Genomic DNA, 17,727 nt, shown 5'->3' on the forward strand with positions numbered 1-17,727 from the left:
AGGATTAGGACTAGAGCCAGGATGAGGGTTAGGATTAGGTTTTAGGTTGAGGTTAGGATTAGGACTAGAGCCAGGATGAGGGTTAGGTTTAGGTTTTAGGTTGAGGTTAAGATTGGAATTAGGGTCAGGATGATAGTTAGGATTAGGACTAGGGCCAGGATGAGGGTTAGGTTTAGGTTGAGGTTAGGATTAGGACTAGGGCCAGGATGAGGGTTAGGTTTAGGTTAGGATTAGGGCTAGGGCCAGGATGAGGGTTAGGTTTAGGTTTTAGGTTGAGGTTAGGGTTAGGATTAGGGCCAGGATTAGGACCAGGGTTAGGTTTTAGGTTGGGGTTAGGATTAGGACTAGGGCCAGGATGAGGGTTAGGTTTAGGTTTTAAGTTGGGGTTAGGATTAGGACTAGGGCCAGGATGAGGGTTAGGTTTAGGTGTTATGTTGAGGTTAGGGTTAAGATTAGGGTCAGGATAATAGTTAGGATTAGGTTTAGGTTGGGATTAGGGTCAGAATTATCAGGGATCAGGGTTAGGTTTAGGTTTATGTTGAGGTTAGGTTTTAGGTTGAGGTTAGGTTTAGAATTAGGGTCAGGATTAGGTTTAGGTTAAGGTTAGGATTAGGGTTAGAACAATGGTAAGGATTAGGTTTTAGGTTGGGGTTAGGATTAGGACTAGGGCCAGGATGAGGGTTAGAATTAGATTTTGGGTTGAGTTTAGGGTTAGAACCAGGATTCTGGTCAGGTTCTGGGTAAGGCTGGGTTAGGTTCTGCTGAATGGAATGCTTCACTGCTGCTGCTACTGCTCTGATAGGCTGTTGATGTTTTACTGATACTCTGATGAGAGTTAACGAATCATCTACACTCCAAATAAAGTGTTTCCGAGAAGTTTGACAAGGCCAGTAGGCGATGTGCTAACGCTGCAGTAGAGAAGTTTGAACACCAGCTATTATTGTCCTTATTAGAAACAGTCTCTGCCATTTTCTATACTGGAGATATAAAGACATTAAAGTCATTAAGCCCGTCCACCCAGCGGTTCTGTGGCCTATGGTTACCTAACTCTGCTGTAAGTGGAAAAAAGGCCCATGTTTCAATTGATCGGCTGTGGATTCAAGTCTATAGTTGAAAGTTAGTTTTAGTTAGCTTTGTTAACTAGCTTGGCTAACTACACTTAACAGCCAGGCTAGTTAGCAAAGCTACATACACTCTTTACAAATGCATACATAGCTAGTTTTGGAATTAGGTGAGTGTAATCATGGTCATTTTCCAGTGTCTTAGGGCACCAAAAATCCCAGTTTTCATCTTTTTTTATTGTCTACTTCAAACACCAACTGCAATGGGTTGTTTTTACAGCACTTCTCCAGTGTCCCTTCTTCACAGCAGGCAGAATTATATATGGAAAAGCTTCTAACACTTTCGCCAGAAGCTTGAAGGGAATAAGTTGGAGAGCAAGACGCAATTTACTATGAAGCACCCCACAAAAAATTCTTCAAACACCAATATGGCTAATTCACTTGTCTAAGTTACGGGCCTACAGGCTTCTGAGGAGCAGCAAATCCTTTGCTGGAGGCGGAAAGGAGGTAGATGCGAGCCTCATAAACACCAGTTGCATTTTTTTTTATGCCTTCAACCCTCCTGCAGTGAATTTATAAGCCCATAAAGCCGCTTTGATCGTCGGCGAATCTTTCAAAAGTGCGGCTCAGCCGGGCCAATTGGAATAAAACCTTTGGTGAGATCCAATCAATGTGAGTGACGGATGTGAAAATGGCTGCACAAAGGCTGATTTTACTGAGTGCTCTGTTGATCTCCACCGCAGCTGCCGGGCCAGGCCTCCAGAGAGCGTCCCGCGCATTAGCATGCTAGCGCTCGGCACAGGCCTCTAATTGCTCTAATTTTAATACACCTCCATGAGGGATCGTAGGGAAAACTGGCGGAAAGGGGGAACTTTCCTGATTTAGGTCGATAAAGTGAAGGTTTACTTTTTAATTTGCGTGCTAGTTGCCTTTCTCCCTCTCTCTCTCTCTTTCGTTCTCTCATTCTCTCTCTCTCGCGCTCTCTCTTTTGTGATTTCACCCTTCGCCTTCTCTCATCTCCACATCGCCGGCAATCTTAAACAGCATCCATGACTTCTTATTGAAGTCAATTTTGTTTCAAGTGAGACCCTATTTCTTATTACACAGTCCTCCTCTGCCAATAACATTGAAAAGTATGTGAGTCTCTGCTTGTGAGTGTGTGTGTATGTATGTGTGTGTGTGTGTGTGTGTATTGGGGCAGTGTTGGATTTAAGTTCTTTGTCAAGGCATATCAACGCTGCCTGATGAAAGGAATGGCAATTCCGAGCACAGGCTGTTGGCCAGAGAGGTAGTAATTGCTTTCTGACTCCACGGGAGGATCTTAATAGTCTGAAGCACAAAGCACAAAGATATGTCACCCTTTATTTATTTATTTATTTCTTTTGGAGAAAAGGTGGAAGTATGGAAATGAATCACATCCCAAATCCACTTTCACCCCTCTCTCCTCCCACATCCGTAGTGTGTCTATGTTTGAGAGAACGCTGAAGGTAAGGGAAGCCTTCATGCAAAGTGTGAAGGTGGCAAATCCAGCTTTCCTTTCCTAAAAGGCTGCTCGCCCTTTATTGTCCAGCTGCACAGCATTACGAAGACACACCTCCTACCATAGCATTGCTGCATCAATCACATCACACCATGCAGTCGCCCAGTAATCAGGTTTCAGACTGGCAGAAAAACACCATATCAAATAGCCAGTAAGCCCTGGTGTAATTCGTAAAACCTATATTTAACACTCAGGATGAGTAACAGGCTGTTGAAGCATCGTTTGGAAGGAGGCCAGGAAAAAGCTGGAGAAGCGAGTTGGTGCTAGTCGGGTGCTAGGCTAAAAGCTACTACATCGTTCTAGCTAGCTAACTGCACACCATGCTGACTAGACACCGGGGTAGTACAGCAACACAGTGTCTGTTAAGACGCGGAAATAATTCCAAAAAGGTCTTGTTAAAGCTATGCTAGGCTATGCTATGCAGATGTGATTCATCGCTGTGCCATAAACCAGCCAATCAGAGCAGAGTCTGTTTTATCCCCTGATCCCAACCAGTAGCTGTGTCCAAAACTTTGCCCAATTCACTATTCCCTACATGCAAAAATGTAGATCACTATTTACATCCTTATTTTTGGAAACAGAATTCCACAATGAAGAGCATAATTTCACCGTAGGCCTTTTTGAAGACAAGCAAACAGCGCAGTGGATTATGGGTATTCCATGTCCGTTTAGTGTACATCATTTGTGGTGCACTGCGCAAAAGTGTTACAGTGCACTGAAAAATTTTGGACACCACTAGAAAATGACGGTGCACCAAAGTAGTTCACTTTATAATAAATAGGACACAGTTTCGGACATAGCTAGTGTGTTTCTTTCGGGGCAAAATAACAGGGGGGTAAAGGCTTTACGATATGCCATTGATGTGGTACTGTGAAGGAAAGCACGGTCTCCAGCTCCACAGCACCAGCTGTACTGGCCAACATCGCTTAATAGTGATGAGGGGAGTGAGCTACATCTACCCTCTCGCACTCGGGCCGATGGCAAAGTGGCATGACTCAGTTGACCCTCCTGATCCCCGCTGAACCTCTCAGAGCCCCATTTGAGCTTTTTTTTTACACTAACCAGTCAAATACTTACTATTTATTCATGAAATAAAAACTATAAAATACTCAATAAATGCATTCTATGACAACTTTAACAATGTTTATGCAAACCCAACTGAACTACACTTACAAAAGGTTTTAGACACCATTATGCAAGGACTATGAAACCTAACTGCTGTTCTAATAGAAACTTTACTATTTTACTTACTTTCGCTATTCATTAGCATACTACTGAGGGTGCCTTAAGGCAGGACATTACAATAAATTCCAATTCAGATAAAACAGAGCAGTGCATTTCAGGCCACCTTCAGCCACATTCACAGCCACATGTCTATTGTGTTTGATGCATCAAAATCTTTGTTCCTTAAGCCAGATATTTTTCAGCTTTCCTAGCCTGTTCTTGACTCATGCATACAGTAAAATGTGCGGTATCACATCGATGGGATTTCGTATTTGATCTTTAATCTTTGGTTTCGTAAATCCCTGGTGTTAGGAGTCTCACAAACCTGTTTTCCCTTTCTTTGCAAACACAGAGATATCTTCCGCAAGATCTGCTTTAATTGAAGGTTGCCTTCGAAAACTGTCACTTTCTAAATGGAGGCTAAAAAATATGCACAGCATTACCAGCTCAATTTACCAGCGCAAGAAAGCCTGCTGGGTCCACACCCGGCAGGGGCATATGTATGAGGAGCCATTAATTGTCACTGCACTGCTAGCCATGAATAAGCCAAAACACTCTTTCCTGCAATCAAGTCTTAAAATTGTCACTCGCACCCCGGTTGCCCTGGGGCGAGGTGAAAATGGCCTGTGGAGTTAGAGACGAAGGCAGAAATCTGTGTAAACTCATTTAGCATGTTTTAAAACACCTCTCCTGCAACACAAGAAAAGCTCTGCAGCACGACGAAGAGGAGGGAAAAGAGATGGAGAGGTGGAGAAGGTGCAGATCTGAAGTGTGGGCATGAAGGAACAGCAAGGGATTTCCAGTTTCCAGTATACAGTACGTTACCCTGAAAGTTTTAGTGACTCTCTCAAAGTAATTTAATTGAAAATGTACCTTTTTGCACAAGCTTTCAGTTAACCAGATGTTTTTCTCAATACCACTGTTCGGTACTGCTCTGAGAACGGGTTTCTGATCATTATTGTCATTTTTATTGTCAAACTACTTCCTACTACAGGCCTTATACCAAAATATCAGAATCAGAATCAGAATCAGAATCTGACTTTATTGGCCAAGTATGCTTACACATACAAGGAATTTGTTTTTGGTTACAGTAGCTCACAGTGCACGATATGTGTATGTGTATGTGTATTCCAAAACCCCTTCTTCATTCTCTCCTTTCATATCCTGAATTGCCCCTTGCTGTCTGCTTGCTGCTGGTGCAAGTCCATCTGTGGGTGGGTGGATGCTGTTGCCTGCCTACCCTCTGGTCCAGGCTCTCCCGCTGTATAAACTCATTAATTATTTGCCATAATCCTTCATTTCTGTTTCCTTCTATTTCTTTCCCATGCATCAAGGTGCCCTGGTCCTACTGTTCTGCTCAGAGCCCAGACCTGGCTCTCTACTACCCTGCTGCCCACTGCAATGCTGTCCTGCTCTTGATCTTTGCATTGTTAAATTCAAGCCTCACTGCAAAGCTTACATATAACTGCTTCACTAGTATAGACTTTCAAATTAACACTGAACATGTGTCCTTTATCACTATTTTTGCCCAGTTTGTCCAGTTTGTCCTTGTTATTTGTTCTGGTCCCCATTTTGAGTCTTGATTTGTCTTAAGGTTTCTTCTTCTTGCTCTGAGGGACCTTTCTCTCGCCACTTACGCCCCCAGCTTGCTCAAAAGACACTTAGACCTGAATCTCTGTACAGCTGCTTTGTGACAACTTTTAATGTAAAACATACAAATAAATACATTTGAACTGAACTTAATTGCTTTATATTTGTACACCAAAACTATTAGACTGGCGGAATCTTATGCTGCATCTAATCAAGGTTCTTCTCTCTCTGAAAAGTGGGAACATCGTTTAAAGCTTTGAGGTTGATTCTCATTTTTGAGGTACTAGAACATCTCAAATAACTTGGATTATCTTGGATTATCAGCAACTATGACGTTCACACCGATTTCGTGAAGATCATCTGATTTTCACTTTTACAGCCATAGAAAGGGCATACCTTACTTAAAGCATTTAGAGTACATTAAACATCTCAAGGGATGGTGCAGACTACAGTTTAGCTACAACAATATTGAAAGCAATACCTAATACCCAATAGCTAAGTTGTCTGCTCTTTGTAAATGATTCCATTTCCACAAAGACTTACAGCATTTGTAATTCCTTACCAGAGTTCCTCTCTCCTTTTTCTCTCATTCTCATTCTCATGTGAGGTCTATCATACCTCCAGGGAAGTCCAAGACTCTGCAAACCAAAACTGGGCCATTTCATGCCCTCATGGTCTGTCACCCTCCATCATGGTCAGGAATCAATAGCTAGAACATTGCCTCACAGCCCTAGCAGCACAGTTTGGGCTCCACAAACCAACCAACCAACACACCTCAATCCATTCCCTCTCACAAGCCCACTTAATCAATCTTTATCTGAGTCTATCAGCTACAGCTTTCTGGCCAGATGTTCGCTTGACCTCCAGATCACTCTATCAGCTTGAAAGATCCAATACACATTAAGCCTGCGGGGTGAGGTGTGTTCGGCCTGGGCAGTGTTCACAACGATCTGCTTTCTTAATGTTGCACGTCTCAGAAGTCATATCACTGATCCAATAAAAATTCAGAGTTTTAGTTACAGCGCACCACTGGGAAAACTGGTTGTAGAAGCCTGGATTATATGTGTGTGTGTATAGACGGGGGGTTCAGGTGGGCATTTGGGAGTGTAGAGGGTGAATTATTCATAAGCACAATGTGTTATCTTCACAATGACAAACAATGCAGCTAAGGCTTGAATATTCAACAAATCAGTGAAAAACGTGAAGGCTTTAGACAGCCTTCTTCGCTATGCCTAGGTAAGGGTTTTATTAGCATATATGATGTATATATTTTCAGGCGTGCCTTGCGTATTTCCCGCTGCCCAACTCTGATGAAGAGTGTTTAATGCTCTCTGGTTTTTGGCTTTTGGGAAGTTAATATCAGCATTTCATGATGAGATGCTTGACTTTGGACTCACTCAGTCAGTCAGCAAAGTGATTTTAGGTTGCGAAAGAAAGGATAGATAGTGGAGCAGTAAATGTAGACTCAAAAACTGAGGTAGGAAATATGGCGATACTGTAATACTGGCAAAGTGCTTTTTTAAATGCAAAAATAGAATTGTAGGCAGCAAATAACAGAAAGTGAAGTCACACTTTTCAAGTTAAGTAGTAGTTCATGTTTCCAAATCTTCTTCTTCTTTCTTATAATGTTGAGTTAACCCCACTGAACCCATGGTATATTATTTAGTTACTAATCAAGATGCATGAACTATTGAGAATGTTGGGTAATGTTTTAATTTAGCATACCTTGTGGAGTCCAGCAGGGTTCTATCTTAAGGCCTATGACTGATGTTAATTATGACAGTGAGGTGAAGGTATGCTATAGTGTGTAAGGGCTTAAAATAACCAGAATACATTTCTGAAAAGATTGAATTTAAGACAATCCACTTGCATAAAAAGTTGGAAAGTCAAAGGAAAGTAAGTGAAACGAGGGACTCCTAGCAACGTGCAAGACCTGGTAGACCACCAACACTACCCCCATCAGATGAACAGCACTAAAACCTTCTATCTCTACGAGAGAGAGGTGAACATAAAGCTCTACTCTCACTTCCGGTTCCTGCCCATCCTTCCACTCTGAGAGAAGGTGGGTCTGATCAAGAAGCTCCGACTGTGCAAATGAAACAGACAAGAAAGATGAAACCCAAGAAGCTGCTGTAGTTCTCAGAGCCATAATCCAGATCTCAGCACCATTACATTTACATTTATGGCATTTAGCTGACGCTCTTATCCAGAGTGATTTACATGGTTACTTGTATTACAGAGGAGGGCCAATGTAGTGTTAGGAGTCTTGCCCAAGGACTCTTATTGGTGTAGCGCAGCATAGTCACCCAGACTGGGAATCGAACCCCAGTCTCCCACGTGATGTGGTAGCTCACTTGCAGGTAGTGGTGTTATCTGTTGCGCCACACCAACCATTAAAATTGTTAAAAGTGTTTGGGAAAACCTAGAGATGATGAGAAGTAGAGAATGCTCCAGCTGAACTGAACTTTGGAGGTGAGGAAAGATCTCTGGATCTCCAGATTTCTGCAAAAAACTATGTATATTCAAGTAAGTAACAAGTCTTCATGGCAAACTGTTGAAAGATCCTGGAGTAAATTCAAACACAATGAAATCGGATGCCTGAAGAGATTACGTTTATGTGGAGTTATGAAATAATTAAATGGGCCTCAAGCCTAAAGCCCCTAAATTCCCCTCTCAAGTCTAATGTCCTACAAATTGCATCTCTACCCTGTTCATGGGTATATGACAAGTCTCCATAACCCTCCACCACTCAGTCATCTCTCATTCCTGGCTTCCCCTTCTCTTACAGTCTTCCCTCACCAAATCACCCTAAGCTGAAGGCATGGCTTGAGCTAGCAGACTAAGTTTCATAAGAAGTGGAATCTGGGTGTTTCTCTGATTGGGGCTCTATATTTACACCGGAGGGAGAATGTCTAAGAGTGGAGAAATAGGAGGAGGAGGAGAAGAAGGAGGTGGACGAGAAGACGCTACACCTTCCTCGAGTGGACCTGCTGATGCCAAGTCTTTTCATTTTAAAGTTGGAGCTTTGAAAGAAGAGTGGGGAAAACTTAGAAACATATGAAATACAGAACATAACAGCGACTCTTCCAGGAGAGAAGAATAACTGCTCGGCTCGTTTGATGTGCTTCGCCTGGAGGGCCATTTCCCCCCCTACACACACACACACACACACACTTCTACCTCCTACAAGAGTAGACTGCAGACTTGTGCAATGCTATTCACCCCCAAACTTGCGCTTTTTCCACACACAAAAAATAGAACAAGGAGTTACAGTAAAGACGCAGCATTGCTTCATCATGCAGTTCAGCTTCCTTTTCAAGCCCTTTTGTTCCACACCTTTTCCTACCCTTATTAGAATATGTCAGCCTTTGCAGAATGTCAGTGGATACTGAATGCATTGAAATGTCAGAAGGGGGCGAGAGTCAAAAAGGAAAACGAGGAGAGAGAGAGATAGACCAGACAACGTGAAGATGAGTAAGCGAAAGAGAGGGAGGGACCACCAGGCTGACTTCTTCCTCCAGCCTCAGAGGCTTTACACACTCATCTCCCAATATTTTTTTTATTTTTTTTTATTTTATAATGAATGACAAAGGTCTTCGTGAGGGATCAGCCGTCTCACGGCTAAGGAGGACAAGCTTGCCATCTACATTATTCACAGCTCATTTTTTATTTCATGTTATTTCTGATTTTTAACCCATTTTCTCCCCAATTTGGATCGCCAGCTACCCAACCCATCACATTCAATGCAAGGGTGAAGACCAACACACGGCTCCTCTGACATGTGCACAGCCAGCCATCGCCTCTTTTTTTCCGAACTGCTGCCGATGCAATGTCACCGGGCAACCAACGCACTGAGGAAAACGATTTTCTTCGGCAGTGTTTGTACAACGCTAAGCGATCACATCACCTACAGTTCTGCTTCTTTTCTTGCAGACTTTATTCCCCCTGCCCACCAGAATGAGATTCAGCTTCAGCCTGCCCACGCATTTGTTGTGCCCATCTAAAACGGCAGTCCTGGCACCACTGTGGCATGAGTGATCCCATTTTTGTGGTGAAAAAACATTTTGAAGATTTAAATACTTGAATGTAAAGGTTTTTACATTCAAGTATTTAAATCTCCTTAAAAATAGTCCTTTATATCACCAAAATTATTTATTATTTTTTCTATAACAGACGTCTTCAAATCTGGACCTTAAGTCCAGTTTCCAGTTCTGGACTTTGTAGTCCTTGTGTGGTAGGTGTGACATTTGGTCAATCACTTACATTAACTGCTCTGTTAAATCTGTTCAGTGAAAACAAAATGCAGGACTGGAAACTGGACTTAAGGTCCAGATTTGAGAACCTGGGTTCTGTGGCATCACTCAAAGAACCCTTTATAGCATCTTTAGTATTGTCATTAAGGGATTATTAAGGATATTAACCCATATTAAACAGACTAGTGCTGATATATCTCACAAACAGAGTCTGACATTATATCTGGCTCCTCAGGTCCTCCAATGTCTTATTAATTTCCTCCAAAAAGTCTAATAAACATCTGCCATATTTCACCAGTATTGCTCTTTTCTCCATGTAGAATGGGTGGCCCTAAAAGTAATCATGCTTACCTTAGTATACCTCTGACCAATCACAAGGCTAACATGGCTCCGCCCTTTCCTCGAGTCTGAGCAGCCTGGAGAGCTAAAGCTAAAGCTAAACCTGGCTAGCTTTACACCCCTCACATCCGGGGCCCAATTGCCTCTCCGCTTCACAGTGGAATTTAACGGCTGGGTGCCAGGACGGACAGGAGGTCCCAAAGCAGCACTGTATTTAGGAAGATCTGCAGCTCACTGACCACCCATACCCTATGCTACTGGCACAGAGCGTAGCTGGCCGCCAAAGCAGAGAGGTGACGGGTGCTGGACTAAAAGGACAACAGGATACGTGGGGCAGCTGCTCTGCCAGTCGCGGCCTAAGCTTGTATCTACAGTTGAAACCAGAAGTTTTTCCGCTTTAGGTCAATTAGGATTAACATAATTATTTGCTAAATGCCAGAATCATGAGAGAGGACATTTTTATTACTTTCTTTAAAGTCAAAAGTTTAAATACACTAAGATTAATATACCTTTAAACAATTTGGGACAGCCTATATGATGATGTCATGTCTTTGGAAGCTTCTGGATATCCTGACACCAGTTCTGTCAGGAGGAATAGGCCATAATTCCTGCCAAAATTCCTGAGAAGCCAGTGGCAGGATATCCAAAACATTTGGCCCAAGTCATACAGTTTAAGAGCAATGGTATCAAATACTAATGAAATGTACTTCAACTTTTGCCTTTGAAAGTAATAAAAATTGGCTTAAAAAAATTCACTCTCATTATTCTGGAATTTAGCAAATAGAAATAATTCTGGTGATCCTAACTGACCTAAAACAAGAAAAGTTCATTCTGATTTCATGTCTGAATGCATAGGTGTCTTTTTATATAGTGGATGTAAACTTCTGGTTTCCACTGTATGTATGAGCTGGTAACTTGGTTCCAGATATCAGAACTTCAGCAGTCCTAAAGTGTGAATCCTGTGAATCATATCCGTAGTTCAAAGCGAAAAGCTAAAAAAACACAACCTCTCTGTCTGAAGGCTATGTGCGTTGCTATGGTAACATAAAGAAATTTTGTTGGCCAGTAATAGAGGGCTGTCAGTCACGCATGGTAAGCAAAAATACCACATCCAGACCGTTCTGGGGAGTGCATTTTGGGGATTTACCATTTACAACGCCATCACCCTGAAGACCTTGACCAATACTAACCCCTAAATCCTGGCTCGCAACGGTAATTAGTCAGCCTCACCATGTACTACAGAAGCCTTAATGAGAAGGGTGTATTTATACCACTACTGTTCGGTGACCTAAGCAAAGATACCAGCATAAACCTGAACTTAAGCCTAATAATGCTTTCCCCACCTCTACAGAGCCTGCAAGGAGCGAGTTCAGAGCAGGAACAGTCTCTGCTCCAGCCCATTTCAAAGGCCACTAACCCTGCAGAAATGTCTCATTACTCATTTAGAGAGAGATGGAGTTTCAGAACAAAGCTGGACACTCTCTGTGGGCCAAACCTACCCAACAGATGCAACTCAGCACTTCGGGCAAATGAAAAAAAAAGGAAAAAAAAAAGGAAACAAGAGCTTGGGACTCAAAGTTTGTTTCTCTTATGAGTTATGAGTGATATCTGTTAAGCACGTTCGAGAAATAGAAGTAGATCCTTTTGGGATGGCAGCTATCCCAGTTCTCAGAGATCTGCCTTGAGCATCAACAGAGGCTCTATACAATCAGTGCTGATGTGGCAAAGGCAAAGGCGACCAGGGTCTTCTTTTTGGTTTTGCTGTGGTTTGCCTACAAATAATGCTTGGCTTCAACCATTTCAAAGGCCGCACTCACCGAAAGCAGTGTAGAACTCATCCTTGGTCAGGTGCTCGTCGTCGTTGGCATCGTTGTATTTCAGCAGGTCGAACAGAGTGCACTCCGAAGCTGTCTTGCTCAAACCCTCTTGCTTAATGACCTGAAGGATGGTAACAGGCAGAGAAGACCATTAGTCTTGATCTTTCTTGCTTTTCCGAGCATGTAGTTGTAAAGTGATGAGGGAATACATCTTGCACCATCACTCAAACCTTGCAAAGTGGAATATAAAACTGTGAATAGAGATTTAGTGAGCAATTTATGCACTGTATAAGGGATGCACTGACATGGCGAGCATTGTGGGCCAGTGCTGCTATCTGAGCTGTTTGAGCTATCTGAGACCCTAACCTTGACATTCCAGTACAGGTTAAAATATAGCCTTCATTCTGTAAACCATCTCTCCAGTGCTTATAATCAGTCAGTACTGATACAATTACACGAATACACCCCAACTCTATAAGTCCAAAAGTATCCAGACATCTTTTTCTTTAAGGTGTACCCATAGCTGACACAGGTTCTCAGCTGCTCACACAGTTCGGATACCAGAGAAAACCTTCCCCAGTCAGAAGTAGCCACACATGAGCCTTAGGTGTCTATGGTCTTCTGGGCTTGTAGACCCGGTTTGCACCTGGACGCTTCACGGCAGCATTGTATTCTGATCAGATTTTAGCCACATGCATTTACATTTGGTATTCAAATGGTTCTCCAGTTAGTCGGACTGAAATCAGATCGCTGTGTGGCAACAGAATATAGATGTCTAATGCCAGGTGTTGGCTAGAGGGGTATTAAGCCCCCCAGCATTGAGCTATGGGGCAGTGGACTCTCTTGAATGATGGATGGTGCCCCATCCAATACTTTTTTGGCATGAGCTGGGGAATTGAAAATGAGGTGGGGTGGTCTCTGAATGCAATCAAATCCGCACAGCAATGCTCCTAAAATCTAGTAGAAAGCCTTCTTCCCTGGACAGTAGAGCCAGCTCCTCCAACAAAAGCAGGACACAATCTTTTTTTATACCTTTGATTTTTGAAAGGAGGTGTCCCAAAACTTTTGTCCATATAGTGTATTTAAGTTTTACTCTTTAAGTTCTGTATTTTAGGAACCTTTTAATCTTTTGAGCAGCATTTAAAGTTATTACCGGCTTTAATGGGATATTGGCATATTGGGAAATTAAGCACCAGCAATAACTGTGTAATTACACGTTAATAATCAATAAATAACAACGTTATCAGCTACTGGTGATGAATTCACTGTTACAGATGCATTACAGTAGTACAACTCATGTAATTACATGTGTGTCAGCTTCAGTTTCAACATTGTTTCATACTTAATAGCTGTAACAGAAAAAGCAGCAGTTTACCATCATCTTATTGCGCATGTGTAACCACATTAGAGAAATATGCTCTTACCATTCTTATATTCTAGATTTTTATATTATTATTATACCCTTCTTATATTCTAGATTTTTATATTATTATTATACCCTTCTTATATTCTAGATTTTTATATTATTATACCCTTCTTATATTCTAGATTTGTTTATTATTATACCCTTCTTATATTCTAGATTTTTTTATTATTATACCCTTCTTATATTCTAGATTTTGTTTATTATTGTACCCTTCTTATATTCTAGATTTTTATTAATATTATACCCTTCTTATATTCTAGATTTTTATTAATATTATACCCTTCTTATATTCTAGATTTTTATTATTAGTGTACCCTTCTTATATTCTAGATTTTAAAATTATTATTATTTTATTTATTCAAAAATTGCTCTTTGGGTGTAACTGGAACCTTAAGATCTCAATTTCGTTCCACCCCATGTACCACGTGTGATGCAAATGACAATAAAGTTTCATTGAATCCTTGAATCCTTACAGCTGTTGAGATACACTTGTGTAAATACAAGTCAAAAAAGAAGTAGATACACGTCTGCATCATCTGTAACATCCTCAGTAATTGCACAGTTGTTAAGTTGTTACAACACAGTAGTTACAGATATCTGATACAAAAATAGCTGTAGTTATAATGTCGTAATGATGTAGTTATAAAGCATTATAATGTCCCTAACTGATAAAAACACTAAGCCAGTAGTTTCTCACTTTAAGGGCGTTTCCACACTAGCGACCCAGAGTCACTTGCTCTGAGAGTTCGGTACATTCGGTGAGGTGTGAAAGCTGTTTTTGAGCCTGGGAGAGCCTTGACCTCTGGTTCTCCTGAAATCGGTGGTTTTAGGGTCACTTCAAGCTAGTGAAGTGAGCATGGCTAGCCTGCGTGGCTAAAAACTTCCTCCTACGAGAATGGCAGGTGTTTTGCAAGGTGAAATGCCACAACTGCAGAAAGTGCTGTTCTTTGCTACATGAACCTATTGGCACCATGCGGCCTAATGCCAGGCGTGGGCTAGAGGGGTATAAAGCCCCCAGCATTGAGCTGTGGAGCAGTGGAAGAACTGTGTTCTCTGGAATGATGGATGGTGCTCCATCCAATTCTACGACCATCCAAAACCTTCTCCTACAAGAACGGCTCCTTCTGTCTGCAGAATGCCACGACTGCAGAAAGCGCTGTTCTTCGCTGCTTCAGTGTTTGTATCCAAGGAAAATAAGGATAAACAATAAATTAATGAATCTAGGTCCTGCTAATTTGCAAAATACATGCAGAAAAGTGATGTCTAAAATTCTGCAATCGATTCACGGTTCATACGGAATTCTTCAGTGTGAAAGCAAACCAGTGATATTAAGCCCCTCCCCTAAACGAGCCCAGAATCAGTCCTAAGTGCAGACTCATGTATTTGGGAGTGTGAAAACGCCCTAAAAGACTCAAGAGCCAAGCTTATAAATGCATTTCATTTAAACTGGTTTTGGATTAATAACAGCTGGAAGTGAAACTAGCTGCAGGGTTTTGGTGGACTCCTTCTAAAACTCTCATATTTTTGCATGCAAAGCTTTACCTCCAGCCCCCCTCTTCTATTCCCCTCCCCCTTCTCTATTCCTAAATTAAAGCCACCTTTTCACCCTTTCAAGCACAACAATATTGAGCATGCAAATACAAATACGAATGCATAACAATATGGAGAATGCAAATAACGGGAAACGCTGGACAATAGGATTAATGTTGGGGGTGCTAATGCTAATAGACAGCTAGAGGAAGAGAGATAGAGTGTGTGAGAGAGAAAGCAAAGGCCCTGAGAGCAGTCAGTGCAGCAGAATATGAATGTAGCTTATTTCATGGAGTGCTGTGGTTCCTTGGACAGATGTAATGGTCTGCCTCAGGGTTAGGGTTAAAATCCAGCAGCACTGACCGCAGAACCACTGAGTAGTACTCAAAGTGCCCGAAATGCCCCTCTGTTGTTCCTCGACACAAAGTTTTGAATGGTTTAGTGTCTGAGGGCTGTGTTCTTCACACTCTTAAAAATGACGGTGCTTCAAGTGGTTGTTTCTTTAACCCCTTATGCTTCGTGACTTTTATTACAGGGAAAGAACATGCGTTTAAGAGGTCAAGCAATGTCATAGAAGGACCAATTGTGGTCTCATAAAGAACCATGTTTGTAATAGAGAACCTTTAAAAGGTTCTTCACCCTCACATATCTCTATTACAAACATGGTTCTTTATGATTCACCTAAAGCACCTTTATTTTTGAGAATTTTGAGAGTTTTACAGACATATCATTTTTCCAAATCTTTGTATTGCAGTGGTCAGTAGCTCACATTTCCACCATGAGGTTCCAACCCACTCCAAGCCAGAACATATATATAATTAAATGGCTTGCCATGCAATTGCAGATGCCATTAAATAATCAATTTTGGTCCCATAGAACCATGTCTGTAGTAGGTGTGTAAGTGTAAAGAACCTTTATGTCAAGTGAAGGTTCTTCAGACCTTCAAAATGTTCTTCACACTCCCACATCACTATTACATTGGTAAAGCATCTTTACATCAAATGTTTGTGACCAAAAAGCACAGAGGCAGAATGAATTCATTTAGCTACTTTCAGTTGCAACTACTGCTGATACAGATGTGCAATAGCACACACACAGCAGTCCCTGTAAAGAAATACTGTCAATAAAACATGACACATGAACCTATCAGCATTGAGCTGTGGAGCAGTAGATCTGTGTTCTCAGGAATGATGGATGGTGCTCCACTGAATACTTTTGGGATGTGTTGGGGAGGTGGGGATAAGGTGGAGTGGTGATCATCCAATATCCTGACCTCACAGCAAAACTCACTACTCCAAAATAAATCAAAGCAGTATGAGCAGGTGTCCCAATTCTTTTGTCCATATAGTGTATTTATAGTAGAGATGTTTGAGCATGAAGAACCCTTCCAAACTTTACATCATGTGAAGGCTCTTTAGACCTGTAAAAGGTTCTTCACCCTTTATTACAAACATGGTTCAATCAAATTTGGTTCTAATCAAAATTGGTTCTGCTTAAAGAACCATCTGAAAAGCCTCTGAACTTTTTGAGTGCAGGCATCATTTTTCTAAAATCTTGTATTGCAATGGTCGATAGCTCACATGCACATCCAAAATGAAGTTCAAACCCACTCCAAGCCAGAATATTCATAATTCATCAGTTAACAGCAGGGATGCTAGGACTGCGTTTGAACCTCATTTTCAAGACATGTGATTTTTCAAAGACCAGGAACTCACATGTCCAAAACTGTTTCTCGAAGGCCGGTTTGTTTTAGAAGTTTAGAAGCACCTCACTGTGAACATGTCGCTTAACATAGTCCTGGGAGCTCTCAGCTCTGACCCTTTGACAGCGAAGGGCTAGGAAAGCTGCTTGGTACTCGCTAACCTGTCACCGCTACTCTAAAAGACCGAAAATATGACACGCTCAGCAACCAGTACATAAACAGGCGACGTGTCACATACATTGTCCGTTCAGGCTGACTGAAGGGTACAGGGGGTAAGGAATAGTCTTAGACTTTGGATAGCATCTTGCTATCCAAGCTAGCATCTTGTTGTCAGAGTTGTCTTGTTGTACACATTCCAAAATATCAGTAGATCTTTATTGTAATTTCTTCTCGATTACCTGTGAAAGCTCACTGCTGTCAACTCGTCCACTCCCATCTGCATCGAAGCGCTTGAACATCAGGTCCACCAGGTGCTTCCTGGAGGCCATGTCCTTCTCATAACTGTCCCGGCCACCTAGTGCCAGATACCGCTGAGCATGAAGGTCCAAAACTTTGCTCTTCAGCTTCTTGTAGTCACCCAGACGACAGTTATCATCTGTAAGAAAGGGAGATGAAGAAAGAAACAATGAAGTAATGAGTAATGAGAGCTCACCACATGGAACAAACGTACCGAAACACAGTTGTGAACCAACCCAGCCAACATGCTCATGTGAGGCTCATACAGCAGGAATGTGGGCTAGCTGGGTTCCAGGGTTGTATATGCATGAGGCCCATTGGCTTCCCAACTGAGCCTCATCATTACAGCCCAGCTTGGTCCCATGTGCTGTGTACACCTCAGATGCAGCCTATGTTTAACCCCTCCTGGTCCCATCAATGACCCTGATGGGCATCCATATGTGGGGCCAACCTGGAACCTGGGGACAAAATGTTCTGGTTCCCAATTGGGCTTCCCATACAGGCCTCACATGGACTTGTTAGCTGGGAAAACAGTAAGGCAGGCTTATTCTAAAACCCCTAAACTGTTCAACATAACAGTCTTGACTCGCCCGAGTGTACACAGACCCAGACCTAGCCAAAAGTATGATGTGGCAAAATCTGTGCAGTGAATACTGGAGAGAAGCCCATAACATCTGCTAGGTATTGGAAAATAGGTCAATACACAGCTTTTCCAGAGGCCTGATCCGGGCAAGGGTGACTCAAAACATGAGGCGGCGTGAAGAAGCAATACCTGGGGAGACACGTGGG

General features: G+C 42.0%; 1 protein-coding gene across 3 annotated transcripts in view; it reads right to left on the reverse strand.

Annotated features, from left to right (window-relative positions):
• The window catches only part of fstl5 (follistatin-like 5), a 178,200-nt gene that overhangs the window by 69,114 nt on the left and 91,359 nt on the right, over window positions 1-17,727 (reverse strand). For all 3 annotated transcript variants that reach the window (XM_072664010.1, XM_072664009.1, XM_072664008.1), the window contains exons 5-6: window positions 16,881-17,077; window positions 11,825-11,945 (exon numbers count right to left, since the gene is read on the reverse strand). In XM_072664010.1, coding sequence (XP_072520111.1) covers window positions 11,825-11,945; window positions 16,881-17,077 — 318 coding nt within the window. The remainder of the gene's footprint in view (window positions 1-11,824; window positions 11,946-16,880; window positions 17,078-17,727) is intronic.

Source organism: Salminus brasiliensis, chromosome 19, assembly GCF_030463535.1.
Source record: "Salminus brasiliensis chromosome 19, fSalBra1.hap2, whole genome shotgun sequence".
Classification (NCBI taxonomy): Eukaryota; Metazoa; Chordata; class Actinopteri; order Characiformes; family Bryconidae; genus Salminus; species Salminus brasiliensis.